This window comes from Anarrhichthys ocellatus, unplaced genomic scaffold (assembly GCF_004355925.1).
Source record: "Anarrhichthys ocellatus isolate YVR2014 unplaced genomic scaffold, GSC_Weel_1.0 scaffold34, whole genome shotgun sequence".
In the NCBI taxonomy this organism is placed as follows: Eukaryota; Metazoa; Chordata; class Actinopteri; order Perciformes; family Anarhichadidae; genus Anarrhichthys; species Anarrhichthys ocellatus.
The window spans coordinates 123,618-146,208 of NW_022280064.1; the positions used below are offsets into that span (position 1 = coordinate 123,618).

The window sequence follows — 22,591 nt, forward strand, 5'->3', positions numbered from 1 at the left end:
GGGGCTGTCAGCTGGCGACAATACAGCGGACTGTCCGTGTTAGAAGTTAAATTAAGGAATTAAAAGTTTGTTTTCCTAATGTCGAGAAACACAAAGTGGAATCTTCACGCTAAAGCTTTCCACGGGCACTACTTGAGCTAAGATTCACCTCTTAAATGAGAATTACGCTAGGACTATTATAAAAAAACTCCAACATTTAGCATAGCCTTTTTTTTTTTGTGTGTTCTTTGTCAGCTGGTCGGTCAGTGTTTTCACGGTGGATTTTCAGCCTTTGTCCAACTGATGAAATGCGAAGAATATAGCAAGACAGTGGGGAAGAGGAGAACACACATACAGAAGAGTTGCTATATCCCCCCCTATGCACCATCCTCCCCCAACAACACCCCACCCATGTCCATGGAGACGTTATACAGGTGATGTGAGAGACAGACAGGCAGACGGCTGGTCTGCGATGTCTGTCTGGAGGCATCACTGGGACTCGATGTGCTCCAAAGCTCGAGGTGGAGGTGGCTCTCCTGGGCCTGGCATGGCTGATGACCATGCAGCGAGATGGGTGGGGAGAAGGGTCAGTTGGAGGAGGAGAACAGCTGTTCCAGCTCACCAGTGGGTGGCGGTGGTAGCCAGCTGGGCATTGACTGGTTTTCCCCTTGGTCGGGATCAGGTTTTGGTTGAGGACCTGAATTTTGTGTCCGCCATCGACTCCACCGTGTTCTCTAGGCCTGTCAGGAGACATTTTTTCTCACTTTTGTTTTCTCTTTTTGTCTTGGTGGCTTTTTCTTTGTTATTCTTGTCTTGCTTCAGGTCGGTGTTGGATTTGTATTTGCCCGTTTAGATTTCGTTTTATTCTGGGATTCTGGGATTGTTGTTAAAGAGAGATGTCATCTGCTCCGTGAGTGACCATCAACTGTCCATGTTACTGCAGTTTTCTGAGGAGAAAAAAAAAAAAAAAAAAAAATAGATTAGGTAAATATGGCGACAACTAATTTAAGAACATTTAACACAGCAGTGACATTTTACCTAAAAGCCCTCCTCTAACTCTCTACAGAACAAGTTTCGAGCTGCAACAATGATTTTGGTGGTTAAAATGACTATGCTAACAATGTTTACTTGCACTATTGGGGAAAAATAGACTTACCGTTGAGTCCGTCCGCCTCTTGTGTGTCGAGAAAGGGTGCAGGACCCCAAACACGAACTGTGCCGTCATCTGAGGCGGAAGCCATGAGTCCCGGGATGGCCGGGTTCCAGCTCACACAGTTAACGGTGCGCGTGTGGCCCGTCAGCTCAGCAATGGGAAGTTCGCCACGCCGGTGCCAGATGTACACTTTGTGGTCTGTGGAGAGGGGAGGACAGAGGCCACAAAGCAGGTGGAAGTAAATATATTCAGTACACGGGAGGAAATATGAGAACACATGGATAAATGACAGATTAGAGCAAAAACATGAAAGAGGAAATTCTAATATTCTGCCAAGGAAAAAATGTATGTGAAGTCTGATCGTATGAGTCAATACTACAGCACTAATCACCAGTGATCCTGTGTAACAAGCTGGAAGACAAAGATTACTCAGATCAGCATCATATAACATCACACTGAGCGACGCCTTGTAATGCTCTCTGCTTGTTATACTAAACAACTAGCACAGCAAGATCCTTGACTCCCAAAGTCCACAGAACAAGGAGAGATATTCTCTCTCTCTCTCTCTAAGTACTTCAGTTTATTACAAAGAGACATACCGTTTTCCCTGTCAATATTTTTGCCTTGCAGTGTTCCCTGACTGTACCTTCGCTGCCACTGGCAATAAAGTCTTCGTTGTGTCCTCCAAAGCAGGAGTGGATGGTGTAGAAGCCCTGGGTCACACCTTGGTATTTCCTCACGAGCACTCGGTCCTGAAGGTCCCACAGGTGCACTCCCTACAAAAGGTAGTAGAGGGATAGCCTATGACTGCTGAAGCGTCCGGCATAGTGTTTCTCAACACAAAGTGTTCTTCAGAAACTTGTATCGATGACAGTGGAGTTAGTCAAAAGGCTTACCTGAGTTGCTACATTTAACAAAGCTAATCTTCCGTTCTTTGAAACAGTAAAAGACATAATGGGGTGGTCCTCCTGAACTCTGTGAAGGACATGTAAACAGGCAGTCAGGCACTGTATTGACCAATGCAAACATAAAAAACACATGTGGAGGGACAGTGACTGGGTAGGGGCAGTACGGGGACTATTAGAGCTGGTACATACATGTTTCTGTCCGTAAGGTCCTCGAAGTTGTACCCCCGGATACGTTGGTGGGTGTCCGAGGCCAGCACTGCTCTGCCATCACCCAGGCACCACAGGCACTGCACTCTCACGCCCTCCCAGGAATCCAACAAGTTACCGTCCAGGTCCTGACAACACAGACAAAAGATTCCTCATCTCTTATTCTTGACAGGGGAATGAAAACATGGGCATAGTATGGTGACTGTGTTTAACAAACACAACCGGTCAGATGCCACCACAGCACAACAACCAGACTATTTAGAAAAAGTGAAGTTGGAGGAACATGTAAGGTCAAACTGCATTCCTTCCTCTCAACATGTGACAGGTTTGTGCATTTTGGCATTTCTACTGCAGCCATTTCTGGAGCTCATTAAAATGTGTGTGAGACAAGTTCAAATGTTCATTGCTAGCATACACGCATCATCAATTATACAGAGTCATGCGCAGCAGGCCTAGCTAAACACATCAACCGTCCCAAACCCTTCCTGAAAGAAATGGGTTCGCCGGGTTCCTGGCTAGAAAATCAATATACACAAAGATCCAATTATCTCGAAGCAACCTGCTTAAAGTCATCAATTCAGCATGTTTAACAGCTCTCTCTATACATTTTTTTTTTTTAAATTTATTTATTTATTTATACATTATAACAATACTTTTCGGGGAAAATGACCCATTCACTTACACACTGATAAAACTGTCCCCTCTGTCCTCCGGTGACAAAGCGTTTGCCATCAGGGTTCCATGCCACACTGGTCAGACTGTCTTCGTGGGACTGGGACATTTTGGTCCGCAGCTCCCCCGTCTGTTCATCAAGGGGATTGGCAGAGACAGATGAAAAATAGAGGGGGGGGGGGAGACAGCAAGAATAAAACATTAAGTCAAAGTGGGGGAGGGGTGGATATAATGGCAGGGGAGGAGAGGTCATTGAGTACACAGCCTACAGAGTATCTATGGGAGGGTTAAGGCATGTTTTTCTTTTCTGCAATCTCAAGTATTTGACATCACCGATCAATGCTTTTGTGAAAAATGTAACTCACATGAAAACTGGGGTTTTTACACGGAAACACATTTGTTTAAAGGGTATCACAAGTCCAACATTATGTACAGTGGGGTATGAAACATGTAGAACTATTACCTGAACATTCCAGAGCCACAGCTCAGAGCAGTCATCGGGTCCACAGGCGATCAGGTAGGTGTCATCGGGACTCCAGGCTAAATAGGAGACACCGTATGCATGACCCTCGAGGGTCCGCAGCAGCTTCAACTGGTGGCTCTCCTACACAAAGATGGGATGAAGAGGATTATGATGAAATTAATTCTCACACACTGAGGGCTGGGCCCTGTCACTGTAAAAGCCCTGACCACCACATTCCTGCAGGGTCAGTTTAGCTTTGGACTCATTTAAAAAAAAAAAAAAAAAAAAAAGGAAAAAAAGTGTGTTTATTTAGGTATTTTTTAAACACTCACCGGGTCCACTTGCCAAATAATGACTGTAGTGTCTTTGGAGCCGGTGGCTAGTTTGGTGCCGTCATTTGAGAATTTGCAGAACCACACCTCGTTGCAGTGCTCCGTCAGTATCTGTTGAGTGTAACAGGGGAACTGCTTCCTGCGATATGGAAAAAGACCAAACGGTTAAAATGTTCATGTTGCAAGGTTTACACTTATAGAACAACACGAGTAGTGCAGCCATATTGGATTAGTAAGATGCTAGACATTTAAATCTCAATGAGGCTGCCTAACAAAACAAAGATAAAAAATAAAAAGACATAAAAGAGAGGGTAAACGAGTTAAGACTTCTGAAACAAAGCAAGGCTTTCAGTGCCTCAACATGTGAATAGATGCTGCAGTTTGATAATCCAAAATTGAGGCCTTGAGGGGCCTGAGTAGCATGCTAGCTGTGCAGTACCAACCTGCTGCAGACATGATCGAGGAGGAGAGAGACCGAGTCCAGATTACTGTCCAGCTTGGTGTTGTGATAGAGGCAGCGGTCCCTCTGCAGCTCCACTGCTTGCCGCAGGAGGGTCTGCATCCGCCGAGGGGGCAGCATCACAGAAGGTGGCAGGTACGCTGCAGAGAGATAGAAGCAGACAAATGGGTTATTAATGTAGTGCCATTTTAGTAGCGTTGTAGATATGCAAAATGTGTGTGTGTTAGCTCTAGGGGGTTAGTGTAAAGACATGTTTCCTCACTCTGTAACTTGTCCAGCAGTCTGCAGCGTGACGCGGTGCCCTTGCCCTCCCACTCTGCCTTGGCCTTCAGGTCCTCAGCATGGCTGCACATAAGGTACCTGTAGGAAGACACACACAAAAAAAAAAAAACATACACAGTAAGAAATACAGCAAAATAAAGTTACATGTTGACAGGTTACCAGCCAGAGCAGGAGCACACAATACTGACAACACAGTGATTAGTGTGTTAGGAATAATGCTGCCTGAATGAGGAAACAGTGCGTTGTTTGCAGTTATTTTTTGAGGAACGAGCTGACAGAAATGCAACGACAGATTTGTGAAGACAAACAGGCTTGTCGGCAGTGTAGATGATGGATCACAGGAATGTCAGTGGAACAATTTATAGTATATGGATATTGGACAACCAAATTATTTACAAACTAGAGATGATGGAGGAATATTGATCCAAACCATTGATTTGAACAGGCGGTGAAAGACAAAAACAGAATCAGGAGTTAACAGTCAAACTATTTTTTAAAGGCCACATGATTATTGTCAATAGTCATGCTTCCCCTCACTAAAGATAAATACACATCTCTACCGAAAACAGGCATTCTATCCTAAAAACATTGCTGTTACTTAAGAGATGTACTAACCAGCCTCCATTAAAACCCTGGCTCTATAGTTGACCCAGAGGTGGTCGCTTTATAATTACAAAGCTATCTAAGCTCGTATGTGTGTAGACAGGGTGAACTGGTGGACTGCAGTGACACAGATGCAGTATCAAACTTGTAACCGTACCCGCTGAGTACGTGGATGCGATCTGTGTTGTACTTGAGCGGCGTCAGCTCTCCCCGGAGCACCTGCAGAGCCTCCAGGACTTTGCCATCCTCCAGATATTCTAGGTACTTCTGCTGCAGCAACAGGAACTTCATACGCTACGTAGAAGAGGGACACAAGTACAGAGAAGAGACTTTATATTAAAAAAAATGAAGAAAAGAATGACAAACAAGCTGATAATACTGCGCCAGGTTTCCTGTTGCTATTGATAAGAAACGATTTCAACCACTGGTCCAACAGCTGGTCTGCATGACTATAGAAGGACATGAAAAGATTCATGTTTCGAGGGTTAAAGCTGTATCAGAACACATTTATAGATGTTAGATATGGTAGACATGTGGTAATGCCAATAGCCTACTTCCTTCATACTGAAGACCACTGGCATGTGTTTACCAGTCACTGCTGGTCAGCATTAAGACTTATCAAGAGTCTCTGTCTCATCTCAAGTATGCAGAATGAGCTGTAGCCCTAACAACAGTTAAATCTACTACACATAAATATACGAGAAAACATCCGCCCACAAAGGTCTACAAATAAAAGAGTGCTCGAGCACACAGATACCTCCCAACTCTCTCCGACTGATCTGCCGACAAGAACTGCAGTGAAAGTCATGTTGACAATGACAACACGAACCTGCTACTGCTCCAGACCTAAAATGGCTACCCACAATGCACTTGCAGTTGAAAATCAACAGCTGTAGTCATTCTCTCAATAACCCAACTGGGGATTGCAGTTAGACAGACTTCTGACAGAGCAGCAGGCTCTGAGACACATGGGGCCACTTTTGAAGCTCATCTTGTCTGCTAATTAGCATGCTAGCTGGGGCCAATTAGCCCCATTTCTAATACTGTACACTATCAAACAAATCTTAAAATGTTATCACTTTTCAGCTTGGATGCAGTACATACTGTTAGAATGAATATGTGATGTAGAACTGGGACATAGCTCGGGTTATACACTTGTATTAACATCTAAATTAAAATAATTTGTAACGCTGACATTGAGCTTTTTAAAATTCCAGTATATTGGCTGATAGTTGAGTACATTTTCAAGTATTCCTTATTTAGTTTTATTTGAATTGTGACAATGATATATTATGTACTAAAAAATATATATTAAAATTAAAAGTAAAACTCACTAATCACTAGTGCACAATGTATATAATGGCAAAAGCTTGAACCATTTAAAACATATTTGGTCATTTCTGTACTGTGATTGCTTCATATGCATCTGATTTATACAATATATCCGCAACACCCCAAGATCAGCCAAACAGTACGGCTGTAGTTGCATGGAACATATAAGACAAATCAAATCAATAAATAAAAGTCTAACCTAATTTAGCTTAAAATAACAGAATGATGCACTCATTCCATGACTCTAATGTGGTTTCCATCCTGCTGTGTCACCCAGAACATTTTATTTAGCTTTTCAGTGTTCCCCAACCAGAAGCTGCTGCCCCGCATTCTAACTGTACCATTCTAGAACCTCCAGTTGTGCCTTCTAACTGACCGGCTGTCATTCAGTGCAGTTCAAGGGGAGCTTACCACAATGGCATTGGGAGAATGCATCAGTGCTCTCAGCTCATTGAGATCATTCTCAGCCTGGATCAAAACAAAAGGGGAGAGACAAGAGAGAGAAATGGTCAGCTCAGCAGTTTCCATGCATGGACAGGAGACAAAACTAATCACACGAGCAGTAATACAGATCTTATGGTCACATTCTTCTTTCTTGTTTAAGATGAGTCAATTGAGGATATAAGAATGAGTCTGATGACAACAAAACATCTTTATGTCTCTCAAAACATAACGGCCTCTTGCACCATTTTGCCAGAAGAAAAACTAGACTTTGGGAATCAAAACAGTTGTTGGTTCACGGTTGGTTTGTGGAGAGCACAACCCTACATGCCACATCCAAAAATGTATTCCCTTTGGCTCAGTGCTGGTGTTAATATTCCACCCTGCAGTTCTGACATAGGGTCATTATTCCAGAAGATTCACAGTGCCATTTTTAATGAGATGTGTGCTTTTCTATTTTAGAAGCCTCCGCTCTTAAATGTTGAAATGAAAGTTATTCTGCTGCAGAACAGGTTAATACAGCTGAGAGAGTTGATTTAAAAGCCAATTACACAAACATGTCTTGATTTTTCTGTTCCGTCATTAATCCTTGACATGAAACGCATGAATTCTGTGCTTGAGGGTTAAAGCACTTCAACAAAGCTATGTGCTCCATAATTGCCAGTTCCAAAGTCGAATAGCATGTTAACAGTAAGATCTGTTAGTCAAGAAAACAGTTTCACTGGTACTCATCAGAAATGTGTATAAAATGCATACAACACATAACAAATAATACTATGAGCTTGTGCAACTGTGGCCCAATGCAGATCACTATAAGAACTTTGCTTATGCTTTCCCAGGGTTAGGGTTAGGAAACAGGAATAATATTTGCTTTTGTCAATAAGACATATGAGACAATCTGCAGAGATATTTGGATGCGGGTTTCTGGACTTAGCAAACAAGCTCTCCATCTTACAGTAGAATAAGGACACTCTTAATCACCAATTCCCTGTCTATCAAGGTGTGTATTTAATGTATCTCAAGACCAACCTTGTCCCACTCTCCCTCCATGACATGGTTGCGGAACCTGGTAGCTGAGGAGTGTTCTAGTCTGCAGCCTGATTCCTGCATCAGCAGGTCCACTGTCTGACTGCAGAGACACAGAGAGAGGGGGGGGGGGGAAGAAAGGCAGAGAAAGTTAGGCTGGAATATAGACACTAGACAAGTTGAATAAAAGAAAAAGGAGAAAATAGCTTTAAACTGCATTTAAAAAAAAAAAAAAAAAAAATCATATTTAACTTAAGAATAAAGTGCAAAGACTGCATTTCAAAGCCAAGCGTAGCTCATTCGTATGATGTTAAAAAGTTAGCTCATCGTGATTATATAAAGTGGTATTTCTAGGCAGATTAATAAACTTTTCTTGATTATCTCATCACCTATATGGCATCTGGGCTATGTTTACAAGGATAGCAAATAGGTAAATGTGAGATATGCAACAATCATTTTAGCACCGGGACAATAATAACATCATTTGCTGACAATAAAATTAAGGCACGTTCATGGCCAATGCGAGTCCGAGCAGTCGTGTTACCAGAGCAGGATTTGTGGACAGTGGGAGGTTTATTAACATGAACAGAGCTTCCACTGCAGTTGACATCATCCTCTCAGCCTGTCAACCTTTCAACCATGAACCATAACCATCTGTCCAAGCACAAGTCTGCTGAGATGTGTGTGTGTGTGTAAGAGAGATAATGAAAGTGGGTTGGGGATGGGGGGTGGCTGACACCTTCAGCATGATGACATCATTCTCAGGTATCAATGGAGTGGCGCAGCAGCTGTGTTGAGCCTCTCATCCAGCTGGCTGCAACACTGATTTCTCTTGCATTTCCCCAGCTGAAATGTAGGGGCTCTGTTTCATACCAGGCAATGTCATGTATCTCCCCCCCCCCCCCCTCCCTCCAGGCCCACCCTCCTTATAAACATAGCCATGTTAAGCTGTCTTTTATAATGCCCTGTAATGGCAGCTACACTTTCTCAACTGGATGCCATAGATCTGCAGATACACAAACGGTGGCTACCACAGCCACTTTGAGTGCGAACGTTTAAGATACATTTCTCGAAAACCCCACAATGCTATAATTAGATTCTCAACACAGAGCTTCCACCTAAAAAACAGCTGCTAGAAAGCGCATTCTTCAGCCGCCATAAAACCAACCGATTCTGTTCAATCCAGGATCCAAATGTCGCCCACGGTATCGATTGCTGTCTTTAAATAAGTAGGGCACGATGCATGTTGACACATTGCTCTGACACAGTGACAGCGTCAAAAATATAAAAGACATTAATCTAGGAAAGAAGTGATCGTGTTTATGAGACAAGCTGTGTAAAATGGTGATGCATAAACAAGTTGAGAAAATGACAGCTCAGGACGTGCAATACTAAAATAACCAGGACGGTTTTCAGAACCATGCTGGTTGGTACAGTGTGGCACACATATTAATGTTACATGCACACGGTCTTGTAAAAAAAAAAAAAATATATACAGCAAAGAACATGATTAAAAAAAACCATCAACCATCGGGGCGAAAACCGACATTGGCAATCCACTAACATTTCCTCCGCACATTTTTGCAAAAGGATTGACACGCAAAATATATAGCATTACACTGCAAACTCGATAATCCTGCTTGTGTACTTATAGCTAAGACGCTAATTCAAGTTTAAACATTCGCATGACATTCATTGTATGCTTTACAAACCATAAAAAAATAAAATAAGCGGATCTCTGGATAAACGTTAGTAATAGATTATGTAATGGCTTTTATTCAGTGCGAAATATATATAACGTTAGTTAACGCATCGTGGCATGACTGGCGTATGAAACATACTTTAACTTAAGATGGATTTGTTAAAACAGCCAAATGTTAAATTTATGTTTGTGTTGTTTTAATGTCAGTACATAACACATCAGCGCAGGCTAGTGCTGTTAGCTATGAAGCTAACTGTTATTGTGCAAGATGGACCCCTTCTTTCTACCAACTGCCGAGCTCACAGGCTAACTGCCCCATCCCCCCATGTTTGTGTCTGTTAAGCGCACTAATAGCGCTTTTTTGCCATCTGCTGTTTGGCAGTTTCACGGGAAACACCAGTAATGTTAGATTACACTTCACACGTTCAACGCAAATGTTATGTGTTTTATTGTACGTTAGTTTTCTTCCCCTGACTTTCAATAAACTTACTTCAGCCCTAGTCCGTGGAGATGTTGCCCTATTAATCGTATGACATCTTCCTCCGCCTGCGATAGTCGTTTCTTCTTTTTCAGAGAGCCGACCTCCGAGCCCGAAGCCGAAGCCGAAGCCGTGGAGGAAGCCGAAGTCCCCGAAACGGGCCCGGTCGAAGACCCGTTACTGGTACCGACACTATTGCCGTTGTCCGTGCTGGAGAGGAGCCCGTTGGAGTGGCTTCCTCCGGCCGAGGAAGACTCCCCGTTTTGTGCGCTGTTAAGGCAGGATAGCTCTGAAGATTCTTGTCCCTGTCCTGCCCCGTTTGCCTGCATGCTGCTGCTGAGGTTATTGACAACACTTCGGTTAAAGTGGATGGCAGAGGTGGCTTGAGAGTGAGGAGAGTGAGTAGCAAGTCCTAAGACAATTCCGGATAGGCCTGTTATAACTGCTGAAGCCCCGGGCTCTCCTGCTCCCTCCGCCGCCGAGGCTCGGTGCTTCTTCCGCGGGGGCGGCGACGCTCCGCCGGTGTCCGAGTCGGAGGAGGAGGAAGCGGAGGCCAGAGTTTCCTCACCGAGAGCGGCCGTGGTTAGAAGCCGGCGGAGCTCCGGGTGGGAAATTAAGGTGCAGCTTCCAGATTTGAGGCCTCGTTGTCTGGCTAAGAACGGACTGTCACTATGAGAGCGCTGTCAGTTAGCCCGTTTTTGTTGTTGTTTCTCTCAAATCAGCTGCAGTTCTAATGGAGTCCTGACGTAACCGGAAATTCCTACACTACCAAGCTTCCGGGTAGAATTATAATCCATGGGTGGTGCATGAGAACCGAGTTAGCATTATAATTATAAAACAATAACAAATCACATTCAAATTATTTAATATACTTTATACTAATACAATTTCATTTAATATACCCGGAATTTAAAATTGGAATAACGTCTTAACCGCATATTGAATTTCCACAGGTGTGCAGTTTTTACATTTTTAATTTAACCACTCATAACTCAATAAATCATGTTGCCCAAAATATAATAAAAGCAGCAACAGCTTGTCATGACCATATTTAAATATATAACTGTAGCATTTCCCCTTGGGGACAATAAAGGTCATATCATCGGATATCACTTTGAACACCTTCAAACTCTGCAACATTGGCATACACCACTTTAATATATTTGTTTCAGCCACTTCTGAAAAACCATAAAAACGCATAACCGTTGTCATCATCATCATCATCATTATTGTTGTTCAAATCATTTTATGATTATTTTCATTTGGTTAATATTCATATAGAAAGAAACACCAACATAAATAACATTTTTTGTCAGCAGACATTTCAACTTGACTTAGCAGGAAAAGCACAGGTGTAACAAATAACACTATTGTTGACTCTGCTCCATTAAGTGTCAAAGTAAGCCATTCTAGTGAGCCAGCCTGCACAATCTGGCAGATTGACTTTGTAGTGGTGCCATGCTCTTGTGGACATTTAGAAGTGTGTGCCTGTAACTGATCAACCCAGGCCCATTTCTAACTTGTCCAGGATAACTAACTGACAAAGTCTGATCAAGGTCTTTTTGCCGTCATACAGTATGTGTAAATGAAGGAATTAATCAAAGAATGACTGAATAATCAAGAAACAACTGGCCAGGGACATCCATTGTATTTATGATTAGATCACCGTTCCGGCACTGTTGACCTGCCTTTGTCTTATAACAGTGCATACCTTTAGTATGGTAATATAGTAGTAACATTACAATACCAACGTGCTAACATTTAGCATGTAACATTTGGCAAAGACTATTTCTTATTTTTACTACAAAACAAAATTCAACTGCATATATAATAGGTGACACTGAAATCATCACTTGAGAGATAACTTAGAATTTTCTCTTTGTTTGAATTTTTATGTCGGTAAATAATTAGCAATATACGATTGATCCCCACTGGTAGTTTTTATTAGGATAATTCTCAAGACAGCAAGATCCTGCATAGTAATCTCAAAAACATAGTGCAAACATGTTTTATTAACACAATAAAAATACAGTGTGATTAAGCTACAATATTGAACAAAACTTGAGTTTAAAAAAAGAACAACAAAACCTGAGCTAAAAAAACAAAACAAAATAGATTAAACAAAGGAAAGTACTTTATATGTCTGTCCCAAGCTTGTTATTCTCATTTCAGGAGCTCTGTGAAATCATAAACTGTATTTCTGAATTATGTACAACTATACAGAATCAGTTTATCTTAATAAATTTCTTTGTGGGTGAAATGGTATTTCACAGTTGTAATGCTTATAATAGTATTGTTTTGTTGTGTTGGTCTACTTCCATATGCTTTACATTGCTACAGAGCTTATGAAAAAGATATATGTAAGTAACCTGTGTATATGAGAGAAAATTGGACATTATGCCCAGGCTTATCTTTTAATTAACGGCTTTTCACCAGGTGAGAATATTCAAAGTTCACCGACTTGGTGTGGAAGGGCAGTGGTCACTGGACCAGCATTGCTACTGGGTTTGTCTTTTCCTTTCATGAAGAAGGTTAGCAGCTCCCCTTTCCCTTTGACAAATATGGGCCCTCTCCGGATGAAGCGGAAGCCATACTCCTTCAAGATATCGTAGCAGTCCTCCACCACCTGAGGGCAGAGCAGGACATAACATTTAAAGGAGATGGACAAAAACTGAAATTTGAAGTTGAAAATGAGCATGACATAATTAAAAAAAGAGTAATAACAGGAAACATTCAAGCATGCTGTATGTGTGCTTTTGTGTCTGTGCTACCTGGATGTTTCCCATCACTCCGGTGGACTCCATTCTGCTGGCCACATTGACTGTGTTGCCCCAGATATCATAGTGAGGTTTACGAGCTCCAATCACTCCAGCCAAAACTCCCCCCTTATTCAGACCTGAAGGGGATCAACAAGGAAACATGGTACATGTACACGCTTGCAAATGTGCTTAGAGACATGCGCAGCCACACACACTAACCGATTTTGAGCATGAAGTTGTTGAAGGACTGTTTGTTGAGGTTGTTCAGGGTGACTTTCATGGCCAAGGCAAAGTCTGCCAGGTCAGCAAGGTGCTGCCAGCGCTCGATCATTGACTGGTCCTCTGGCTGTGGAGCAACAGCACAGTTTTCACAGTTACTATCATCATCACCACATGCAGGACCAGTTTAGATAAAATAGTGAAACAGATTGTTATACCTGCCACGAGGTATATTTATAAGATTTAAGCCGTTTAAGTGTCACACCTTGCGGTTGCTGTATCCGTTTGTGTTGCTCTCTGGGGTGAGTCCGGATGCGGCCATGTAGGTGCTGCCTATTGTCTTGATCTTAGTGATGAAGCGGAACTCATCCCTGTCTAGTAACTGGTGGAAGAAGAGCGCATCAGTTAGTAGTTAGGTATTTAATACCTGGGAGCTGGGTCTCAATATGTCGACTACAAGCTGTACAAACGCAGCTGGGACTCACGCTGTCAAAGTCGGAGATAATCTCATTGAGAATCCTGAGACACTCGAGGCCTCCGTTGTTGATGCTCTCTTCAGTGTAGAAATCAGAAAAGTTGGGGATGGAAGCAAACATCACACCTATTTCACTGTAAGACTGGCTGTACAGGTCCTACAAATGACAAATGACATGAGGTTAGCTTGCTGTGATTTAATATTGCTATATTTATTATTTAGGCCAGAGGAAAGCTTTGATGTGTAATTTTGAAATACACCACAAGATGTCCCTGATATGCAATATATTGCATTGTGATGAGGTACAGGCCTCACACACAGTGATTCATTTAATATTTTAATAAACAATATTATATTGAGTTGCTTTAGACCAGTTATCTATGTGTCCCCTGATGAAGGTGTAAGCTGGAATGACTTTTAAACAGTATCATGACCTTCCTCCTCCTCCTCCTTGACATTTCTCACTCTCTCTTTCACATTTCCTTTCTTTTTCTCCACTGCCACCCGAAAAACCAACTTCCCTTAATCATACTGTAACTTGGTACATGTTCATATGTACCTCATCTCTCTTTTTAGTGCCCAGGAAGTGTTTGGCCACGTGCTCCGGCAGCATGTTGGTGACCAGCGCTTCGTTCCAGCGTCTCATCTCAAACACCCTCTCCTTCTGGTCGTGCACACCTATCTTCCACAGGAACAGCTTCCTGGACTGATGCTCCAACTACACACACACACACACACCACAGAGGGAGTGAAAGTCGTATAATATTTAGATTACGTGAGGAAGTTCTTTGATGATTGCTTTGCCCTGTTACAGGAAGCTTTCCTCTGTAGGTGCTGACTTTAAAGGCTGGAGAAGAAACGCTGCGGGTCAGCAAAGTGTGATACAGTATGGGAGTATAGGAGACTGTGACTCACATGGCGGGCAAAGAGGTAGAAGGCAATCATCATGACAATGATCATCACGGTCATGAGGTACTTGGATGGCACTATGGATGTTCTAGAAACAAGCAGAATAATGTGTACTGGACTTACAACTGTATTTTATAAACAACAAAATAACTAAATATAGTATAATTGTTCTTTACTGGCTTATTTACTAAGTATTTTCAATAAAATGATATAAAAACACACCATTCATTGATCTACTTTACCCATTTCTCACCTGTATGAGGCAAACTGTATATAGTCATACAGGTCATATATGTCCCGCCAGCTGTAGATATTGACAGCTCCAGTTGCAGTGACGACCAGCACCATGAGGCCCAGTTTGATCAGGTGGCTGACCTGCACCAACATGGCGGTGGCAATGAGTGACATCACAGCCATGAAGCTGTAGTACTTTGGATTCTCTGCACAGCCTCGGTCACCGAGTGACTCCAGCACGGGGCCGGAGGTGCTGTTGGAGACTCGAAGGGACGGTGGAACACAGCTCAGCTGCAACATCAGAGACGAAGGGCATGAGTCATTTTTACTTAACACCTGTTATATAGCCCAGTATTAATATCTAGGACATGATGTGTTGAAACAAGTCAAATTTAAAATGTGTTTAACGCTGGCACATTTAGTGTATACGGTTGTTTTTTTTTTTACATTAAATATACTGTATAAACTCCATATTCACAATAACGCTGTTACAATGGCAACAATAGGGACAGTAGAACTACTTTTTTTTTTCTAACATTTTTGTCCCACTGTGCCTGTCACCTCCACATGGCAGCTCAGACAGAAAAATTAATGTTCACTTTAGCGTCCTCTATTCCTGTCAGACCTTGAAGGCAGCGGTGTGTGTACCAGGCTGCTCCCAGTGGGGCCGTGACAAATGAGCCAGCAGGCAGCGAGACAGACAGCTAATGGACCCCACTGGGAACATGTAGTCAGACACATAAAAGGCGGGGATGGTTTGATGAGGACAAAGTGGGAACACATGAATGGAAAGACGCACACACTCTAGGGTTGGGTGATATGACGATATATATTGTTTTTTTGCATTAATATGATGATGTACTTTAATGCCCTGGATTAGCCAAACAACGTATTTCATAATATTAAAATGTATTTTGCTTTTGTGTTATAAAACTACAATACAGTGTGAGAAAAACTGGTCATAATGCCAACCCCTAACACACACACACACACACACACACACATTCATGCCCGCAATGTATGAGAGTTATAACATTCGTACCATGTCAGCGATCACAGCCATGGTAAGAACAAATATGGCCGCCATGGCCCACGTGTTTCTGGCCCACCGCGTGCGATCGATCCACACCGAGAAAGAGACCATCCTCTTGGAGAACATCTGTGACAAACAAACCATCAGTCTCATGTCACAAATTTAATTTTACAAATCTGTTTATGCCTTTGAGCAGAATGTTTAGAGATACGACTCATTGGAAATAAAAAATTACGATTTCTATGTGTTAGTGTGCCCCTTTTTGATTGTTAACATCTGCATAGGAAGAGGTTGAAAATGTTGTTCTTGAGCCAAAAAAAGATTGGAAAGCGCTGATCAAAGACATAGAAATAAACAAATAAATACAATTATATGAATTCTGTTTCGCATCGCCACAACCATGGATGCTAATTCCCTTTCCTCACCCTGGGAAAGATGGCAGCCAGGGAGCACACTGTGAGGATAAGCAACAACACCTCTCCTATTGCAAGAGTCACATAGTTCACAGCCAACCTGGAACAAGAACACACATCTTCAGGCAATTTCCAACTTTTCCAGCATTTCTAAAGCACTATTGGTTCATATATGAATTCACAGATGTCTAAGGAGCATTCAAATGTGTGTGTATTATTATATGTAATTTGTATGTAATTGTAATAGATGTTGTAAGACAAAGTAATGTGAACTCACAGTGGGTCTATGAACACCTCCATCGCTGTAATGAAGAAGAGCACTATGATGCAGCAGCAGAAGGCCGCTCCGCTTCGCTTCTCCTTCTCTGAGGAGTAGTGCTCCTCCAACTTCGCATCCACAAAACGCAACGACAGAGGGTTGATCTGGTGATCCTTCATTCTGTGAGGAACATAGAGAGAAATTATCCGTCTAACTTTTGTAATCATCATTCTCTGCTTTTGTTATCTTTATTTTTTATTTGTCTGATTTTCTTACATTTGCTGACTTTCTCTTTCCAGCAGTTCCTGCTGCAAACGTCTGTTGATCACTCGTTCCTCGACCATCTTATTCCTCTGATGTTGTCAACATGAAAAGAGAGATTGGATAGGAAGGATTAACAAGCTCTTCATTTTCAAATAATGTCTGTGCATTTAATGGACTGGCTAAATATGTGCATGTTTTTATGTATGGGTATCAATATACTTATATGAATATACTGATACAAAGACCTGATTTTATAGTTGACATTTAAATAAAGACATTTATTCAAATTCACCTCCTGTTTAGACTCAGTGGGCGTGGATTGGGGTGAGGCTGCATTCCCATTGGTTGCTGTAGTGTTGATTAACTGGTATGAATTTCTGTTGGACAACGTGCCTGGTTTCTGAGGGTGGAGAAGCAGGGAAAACATCTATTAATAAGATTAAAATAACTAGAATCACCACCTTGCAGTTGAAGGCCTCCGCAAACCAGTCAAGTTGCCGTTTACATCCTTGTCTGTCCATCAAAATTGTCATAATTAGCATATGAATTATTGAGTTATGGCCAACAATGTATATTGTGAGGTCACAGTAACCACCAAATTCTAAGCAGTTCATCGTTGAGTAAAGGTGGAACTTTGTGCCAAATTTGAATAAATTTGCTCAGTGTGTTCCTGAGATATCACAAGAATGGTACAGACGTGAAGTCACCGTGACCTTTGAAAATCAGAAAAATTATAAGCAGGAAATGCATTATATTTAATGTAGTGTTGTATACTTTTGATTCAAGCAACGGCTAAGTTTGTGAGTTAAAAAACTAATGATCTGAAAGAATGCTTTTGATCAATAAAACCTTAATTTCCCTGAAAAGAAAGTAGTAACTCACATTTCCACTGAGCCCATTCGCCACCTGTTTAGGCACTAGAACTAAGTAAGTGTCGATGCCTTTCTCCAGCAGGTACTCGCACCTCTCTCCTCCATCCCCCAGCTCCAGTTCAAATTCTCCGTGCAGACTCTCCTTGGTGGTCTGGGAAATATGCACCCTCCTGTGTAGCACACAAACCTTCTTGAAATAAAGTGCATGAGAGAATTTGATTGCTCACCCTGACAGTGAAATAAGGCGTTCTCACCCAGGAATCCCCCCAGATTCCATCTTATTGGCTACAGTAACATCTGTGGACCAAACGTCAAACTGCCACCTCTTCTGCCCGAGCACTCCTCCCAGCACGGTGCCCGTGTGAACGCCCACACGCATGTCCACTTCAGTTTTGGTCTTCTCTCGCACGTACCTGGAGCAAGAGGGAAAGCGGAGGATCTCTGTTGTATCTTCATTCGTTCATGTCTCCTTGGCTGAATCCATATTCAAATATTGACACTGACTTTTTTTCTCTTCTATCTTTAAATCGTTGACTGCAGAAATATCCACGACCGTCCTCCTAACTCTTCACTTCTTCCTTTCCTTTATACTTTTTTCTTGTGTAAACTTGTATAACTTTTTATATATTTCTTTTAGGATTCCCTTTTGTCTCATACACAAGATACACAAATAAACAAACCATGATACCACCTCTACATCATCGCTATCCCTTCCCTTTACCTACAGTAAGCTTATGTCTTTGTTTTGTGTCTTTTGTCATATTTATGTATTTCTTTGTGAAAATAAAATCACTACTCACGAGATGGCGTCTACCATCGCTAGGCCCATCATTATGGAGCAGGCAGCGTGGTCATCCCTGAAGTCAGGAAGACCACAGATACAATAGTAACAGTCTCCGAGGATCTTAATCCTCAGTTGGTGATGTTCCTGCAAGAGAGCAAGAGAAGTTGTGCATATTCAAATCAAGTGTCGCAAAATAAATCTAGAAAACGAAATTATAAATGTAAAACCATGGAAAATGACATATCAGCTATACATCAAAGTTATAAAACGTTACCAGCACTCCTACCAACACTATACCCAACAATTTATTGTCTTGATCAAATCAAGGAAGAAAAACAAGCACATGGAGCAGTGATGGACTCGGGCTGTCTGAGAGGAATGGCTGAAACATTTAAAAAGGGCACCAGCTGCGCACTAGCATGCAAAAAGTACCGTAGTAGGCATTTCATTACATTTTCTCCACTGGAAGGGCATCCTTGAGGACACTACATCCAGTTTTCTCCACTGGAAGAGCAAACTAAAGGGCACTTCCCACCGTTTTCTCCACTGGAAGGGCATCCTAGAGGGCACTTCATCATGTTTTATCTACAATAGGAGCATCCTAGTATCTCCAGGTCCACCAGTGACATGGAGAGTACAAGAATACAGTGAACTACAACGGAGACACAGAAAAACAGTCACTCACTTCTGCCAGTGTATCGAAGCGGGCGAACAGTTCATTAAGCAGCTTTACGAGCTCCTGGGCGCTGCAGGTTGAGGACAGCTGGGTGAAGCCCACTATGTCAGCAAACAAGATACTGGAACAGAGGTGAAGAGGTTGCAATGTAACATTTAACAAGCCGTAAAAAACCGTCCCGCAACAATGAAATCATCAAAAAAAGCTGATTTTGTGATCCCGACCTGACGTTTTCATGGCGGTACATGTACATGGTGTTGAACTGCTGCTGCTGGACCTCATTCTGATCGGCCTGGGTCTTCATGCCCTGCAGCATCTCATCAGCGATATGTTTGGGCAGTATGGACAGTAATAGTTCCTCCTACATGGAGACATAGTTGAAGCACGTTGAGTTTTGTCATGTTCAGTGCTGACAGAAAGAATAAATTTGTCCCATTTGTATATGTGTGTGTGTGTCTGCATAGCATGACTGAGGCAGTAAAGGGACTCTCAAAGGATCCTGTCAACTGGTTGGCTGGGCCTTCATGTCTTCTACCAAGCCCCCCAATGTAAAGGCAATTTGGGAATTATATCTACTCTCCTTTTCTTTCTACCCTCATCTACATATTCACCATTATTCCCCATCTTTTCCACCCCTGTCTATAAACAACTCTCACAGGTCTGCTTTTTCCACAGTGAAAAGACAGTGAGAGGAAATCCAATAAAATAACGAAATTAATTAAAATAAAGGTTGGAGACAGTATAGGTTACATTATCTTAAAGTTTAATAGATTAAAGTTATGGATTACCTTCAAATTTAAAACACTGGCACCTTTGTGGTATGAGAGGAAATACATAATAGTGTAAAATGGCTGTGAAGCAGCAGTGTTGTTGTCAATTTATTCAAAATTTCATTGGAGTGCAAACCTTCCATCCCTAATATGTGACAGAAACAAATGATAGCCTACATACTAGTCAATTAAGACAATTAACTTACATAGAATTTGGCCATAATCAACATTTTCACTATAAAGGTAGCTGTAAAAGGAATGAAATAGAAAAAACAAGACTAAAGCAGATAGATAGGTTAATGAGAAGGGAAACTAATCATCAAATACAATAAACATGCTCTAAAAATATCAAATCATGTCTTCCCACAATTTTGTTCCAGGTTCTGTTGTCACAGAGCTCAAGCTACGTATATTGCTGTATTGTGTCCCTGACGGTGGCTCCGTTGGTGAAAACAAGTCTCTCTAATCAACCTATTAGCCCCGAGCTGTGCAAAGCACACAGTAATTAGGCAGCACAGGATGTTCCACAGGTGTGTTCGTGCAAAATGTGTATGTTTGCCCCAAATAAGGAAATGTATTATCTCATTAAGCAAAATATACCTGTGATTGTGTGTGTGTGTGCGCCCCACTTACCTGCTGGGTGCTCTGCTCCTCCAGCGTGAGTTTGACCCCTAGTGACTGACGGGCCTCCAAAAAAGCTGTCCTGTACTTCCTGTCCGCCATGTAGTATGACATCACACCCACCGTGGCTGCGCACAGGTTCAGCATCACGTTGGCAATGAGCTGAAGAGAGGGTCAGAGGACGCGTGTTTCGTATACATGGGTGGTTGTTAGTTTCCTCATACTCTCACTTTGTAACCATTGTCTGTAATTCTCTGTGCATGAGTCGACATGTGGAGCCAGTGGAAACAGACTCTTCAACTGTTGGATTTGGCACATTGTCTTTTAAATTGGGCATCATAGCTTCTAGATTAATCAGACAGACTAAGACTCAGAACCTATTTAGAAAACTCTTTAAAAGAAGGGACATTGTTCCAGAGAGAACAGTTCTGATGCCCTTCCTTTCAAGATACATCCATTAAAGTGTGAATTCTCGATCAAAATAGTTTCATCAAAATGTTTGGTCTCCTATTTACATTTCACTTTTGGGGCATCATGGATCACATGCTGCATTTTTATGTATTATTACCAAATTAATTTAAAATGAATTAATTTATAATGATGGAGACACAAATTCCATTTTCAAAGGGCAGCATTTTTTACAGGCAAAGTGTTATGGAATCCTTTCTTTTGTGGTGTGACACAAAGCTAACATATATATTCACCTTCTTTATCACCTGCATTTCTCTAAAACAGTGCATTCCCAACAGCTTTGTCTTGTGACCACTGCTCCAAAATAAAGTGTGGACACATCAATGCAGGCACACACCAACTCTTCCCTATTGCTTTCCACACCTGTGTGACACCCTGGGCCTCTTTCATCCTCAGGTGCTCTGCCATTTATCAACTTTACCGAGGGCCATATTCACCTGTCTCACCAGCATGGGACCCTGCAGGTTATCCTCAAACCTTTGAGACACGGTCACCCCCAGCACCAGGGTGTGTATCCCGCAGGAGATGGCTGTGAGCAGCAGCAGCGGCACCAGGTTAAGTGGGAGCGTCAGAAAGCTGCAGAAATTGAAAAAGGCATGCCAGCCCACCGCGTCACTGGCTTGGGGGAAACGCTCGTAGTTCAGACCCAGGTAACACAACACGTGGACGGTGACCATCAGCCACAGGACGTACGGCACCCCGCCGCGTAAGACTGGCGACGCGGGCAGCTTCTGCAGCCTGCACAGCCCGTAGAGCACAACGTCCGCAGCCAGCCCCACTGCGGCGACCACCACCATCGCCAGTTTGTCCGGAGTGTACACCACCGCGCACATGATGATGATGAAGCTGTTGAAGAGAGCAGCGAACACCGCCAGCACGAGCAGGTTCTCTTGTCTCTGTCGGCGAAAGTAGTTCTGGTAAATTATCTCCAGCGATTCTGGCGCAAAAGTAAGGCGCACCGCGCGCGGCAGGCAGCTGCAGCAGCTCGACTGGAGCACGGTCACCTCACGCGACCGACCCGCTCCGTGACCCGGATCGTTGGGTATCTGCACTGAATACTCCACTGAGTACTCTGCAGACTGCTCCGTGTCTGTTGTATGGAACCGGTTCACAGACATGTTGATTTAAAAAAGGCAGTCCTCTTGGTTCATGAAGTAATACTGTTGTGCATTAGTCCTGAAGTGCGCAAAATGCCAAAATCCATGAAAAAGTTGTGACTAATCCCATCTCTGTGCAACTTTTGGAGATAATTACATTGTTTACTTACTTGTATTTTTTTTTTTGCAAAAATAATTAAATCCCAGGTTGTTATCAATGACTAGTTTCACCATAGGGTATATCCACCAAAAACATGCTTACCTTTTGAAATTATTACCATGTTACATAAATCTATGGTGTCATTAACGTCCTTAAAACTATATCAGATTACAGCTTCTCACAGTCTTTGAGCTGCTGCTCTGTCCCCAGATTGTTTCAGTGGAAAAACTTCTTCTTTCTTGCACTGCGGTCCTGTGTGCTGCCTTGGTAGACCAACAAAACCCTGAGCCACAGGTGGATATCCATTTGAATGCAGCATATCATCTCTTCAGAGAGGATAATATGAGTTCATATAGGAGGGGCATCTTACTTTCACGTATAAATCCATGTTTTTCTTAATCATGTTAAGATCTGCAGAACAGACTCTACTCTAAGATGCTCTTCAAGCTACTGATGTTATTCTTTGCTTCTCTCTCTCCTCCCACTCCCCCCCCCCTTTCTAAACAGCAAGTCCTCTGTTACTGTTGCTAAGATGAA

General features: G+C 42.4%; 2 protein-coding genes across 2 annotated transcripts; both read right to left on the reverse strand.

Moving 5' to 3' along the window:
• Nucleotides 1–6: 6 nt before the first annotated feature.
• LOC116393693 (WD repeat-containing protein 26) lies at nt 7–10,794 on the reverse strand. The gene is made up of 14 exons (XM_031866230.1): nt 10,051–10,794; nt 7,862–7,961; nt 6,803–6,859; nt 5,217–5,353; nt 4,437–4,534; nt 4,158–4,314; nt 3,715–3,853; nt 3,383–3,523; nt 2,930–3,049; nt 2,230–2,375; nt 2,029–2,107; nt 1,779–1,908; nt 1,136–1,330; nt 7–926 (listed from the first exon to the last, which is right to left on the reverse strand). Exons 1-14 carry the CDS (start codon nt 10,365–10,367, stop codon nt 901–903), a joined length of 1,842 nt encoding a protein of 613 aa, XP_031722090.1. The 5' UTR covers nt 10,368–10,794; the 3' UTR covers nt 7–900.
• A 1,444-nt stretch (nt 10,795–12,238) lies between these two features.
• adcy3b (adenylate cyclase 3b) lies at nt 12,239–22,472 on the reverse strand. Its single transcript, XM_031866069.1, has 20 exons — nt 21,235–22,472; nt 20,339–20,488; nt 19,160–19,296; nt 18,945–19,056; nt 18,276–18,403; nt 17,730–17,888; nt 17,486–17,645; nt 16,896–17,003; nt 16,616–16,692; nt 16,358–16,519; nt 16,093–16,180; nt 15,677–15,793; nt 14,654–14,925; nt 14,407–14,488; nt 14,051–14,209; nt 13,502–13,648; nt 13,282–13,398; nt 13,017–13,143; nt 12,810–12,934; nt 12,239–12,664 (listed from the first exon to the last, which is right to left on the reverse strand). The coding sequence occupies exons 1-20, from the start codon at nt 21,913–21,915 to the stop codon at nt 12,485–12,487; spliced, it is 3,288 nt and encodes a 1,095-aa protein (XP_031721929.1). The 5' UTR covers nt 21,916–22,472; the 3' UTR covers nt 12,239–12,484.
• Between the last annotated feature and the right edge of the window lie 119 nt (nt 22,473–22,591).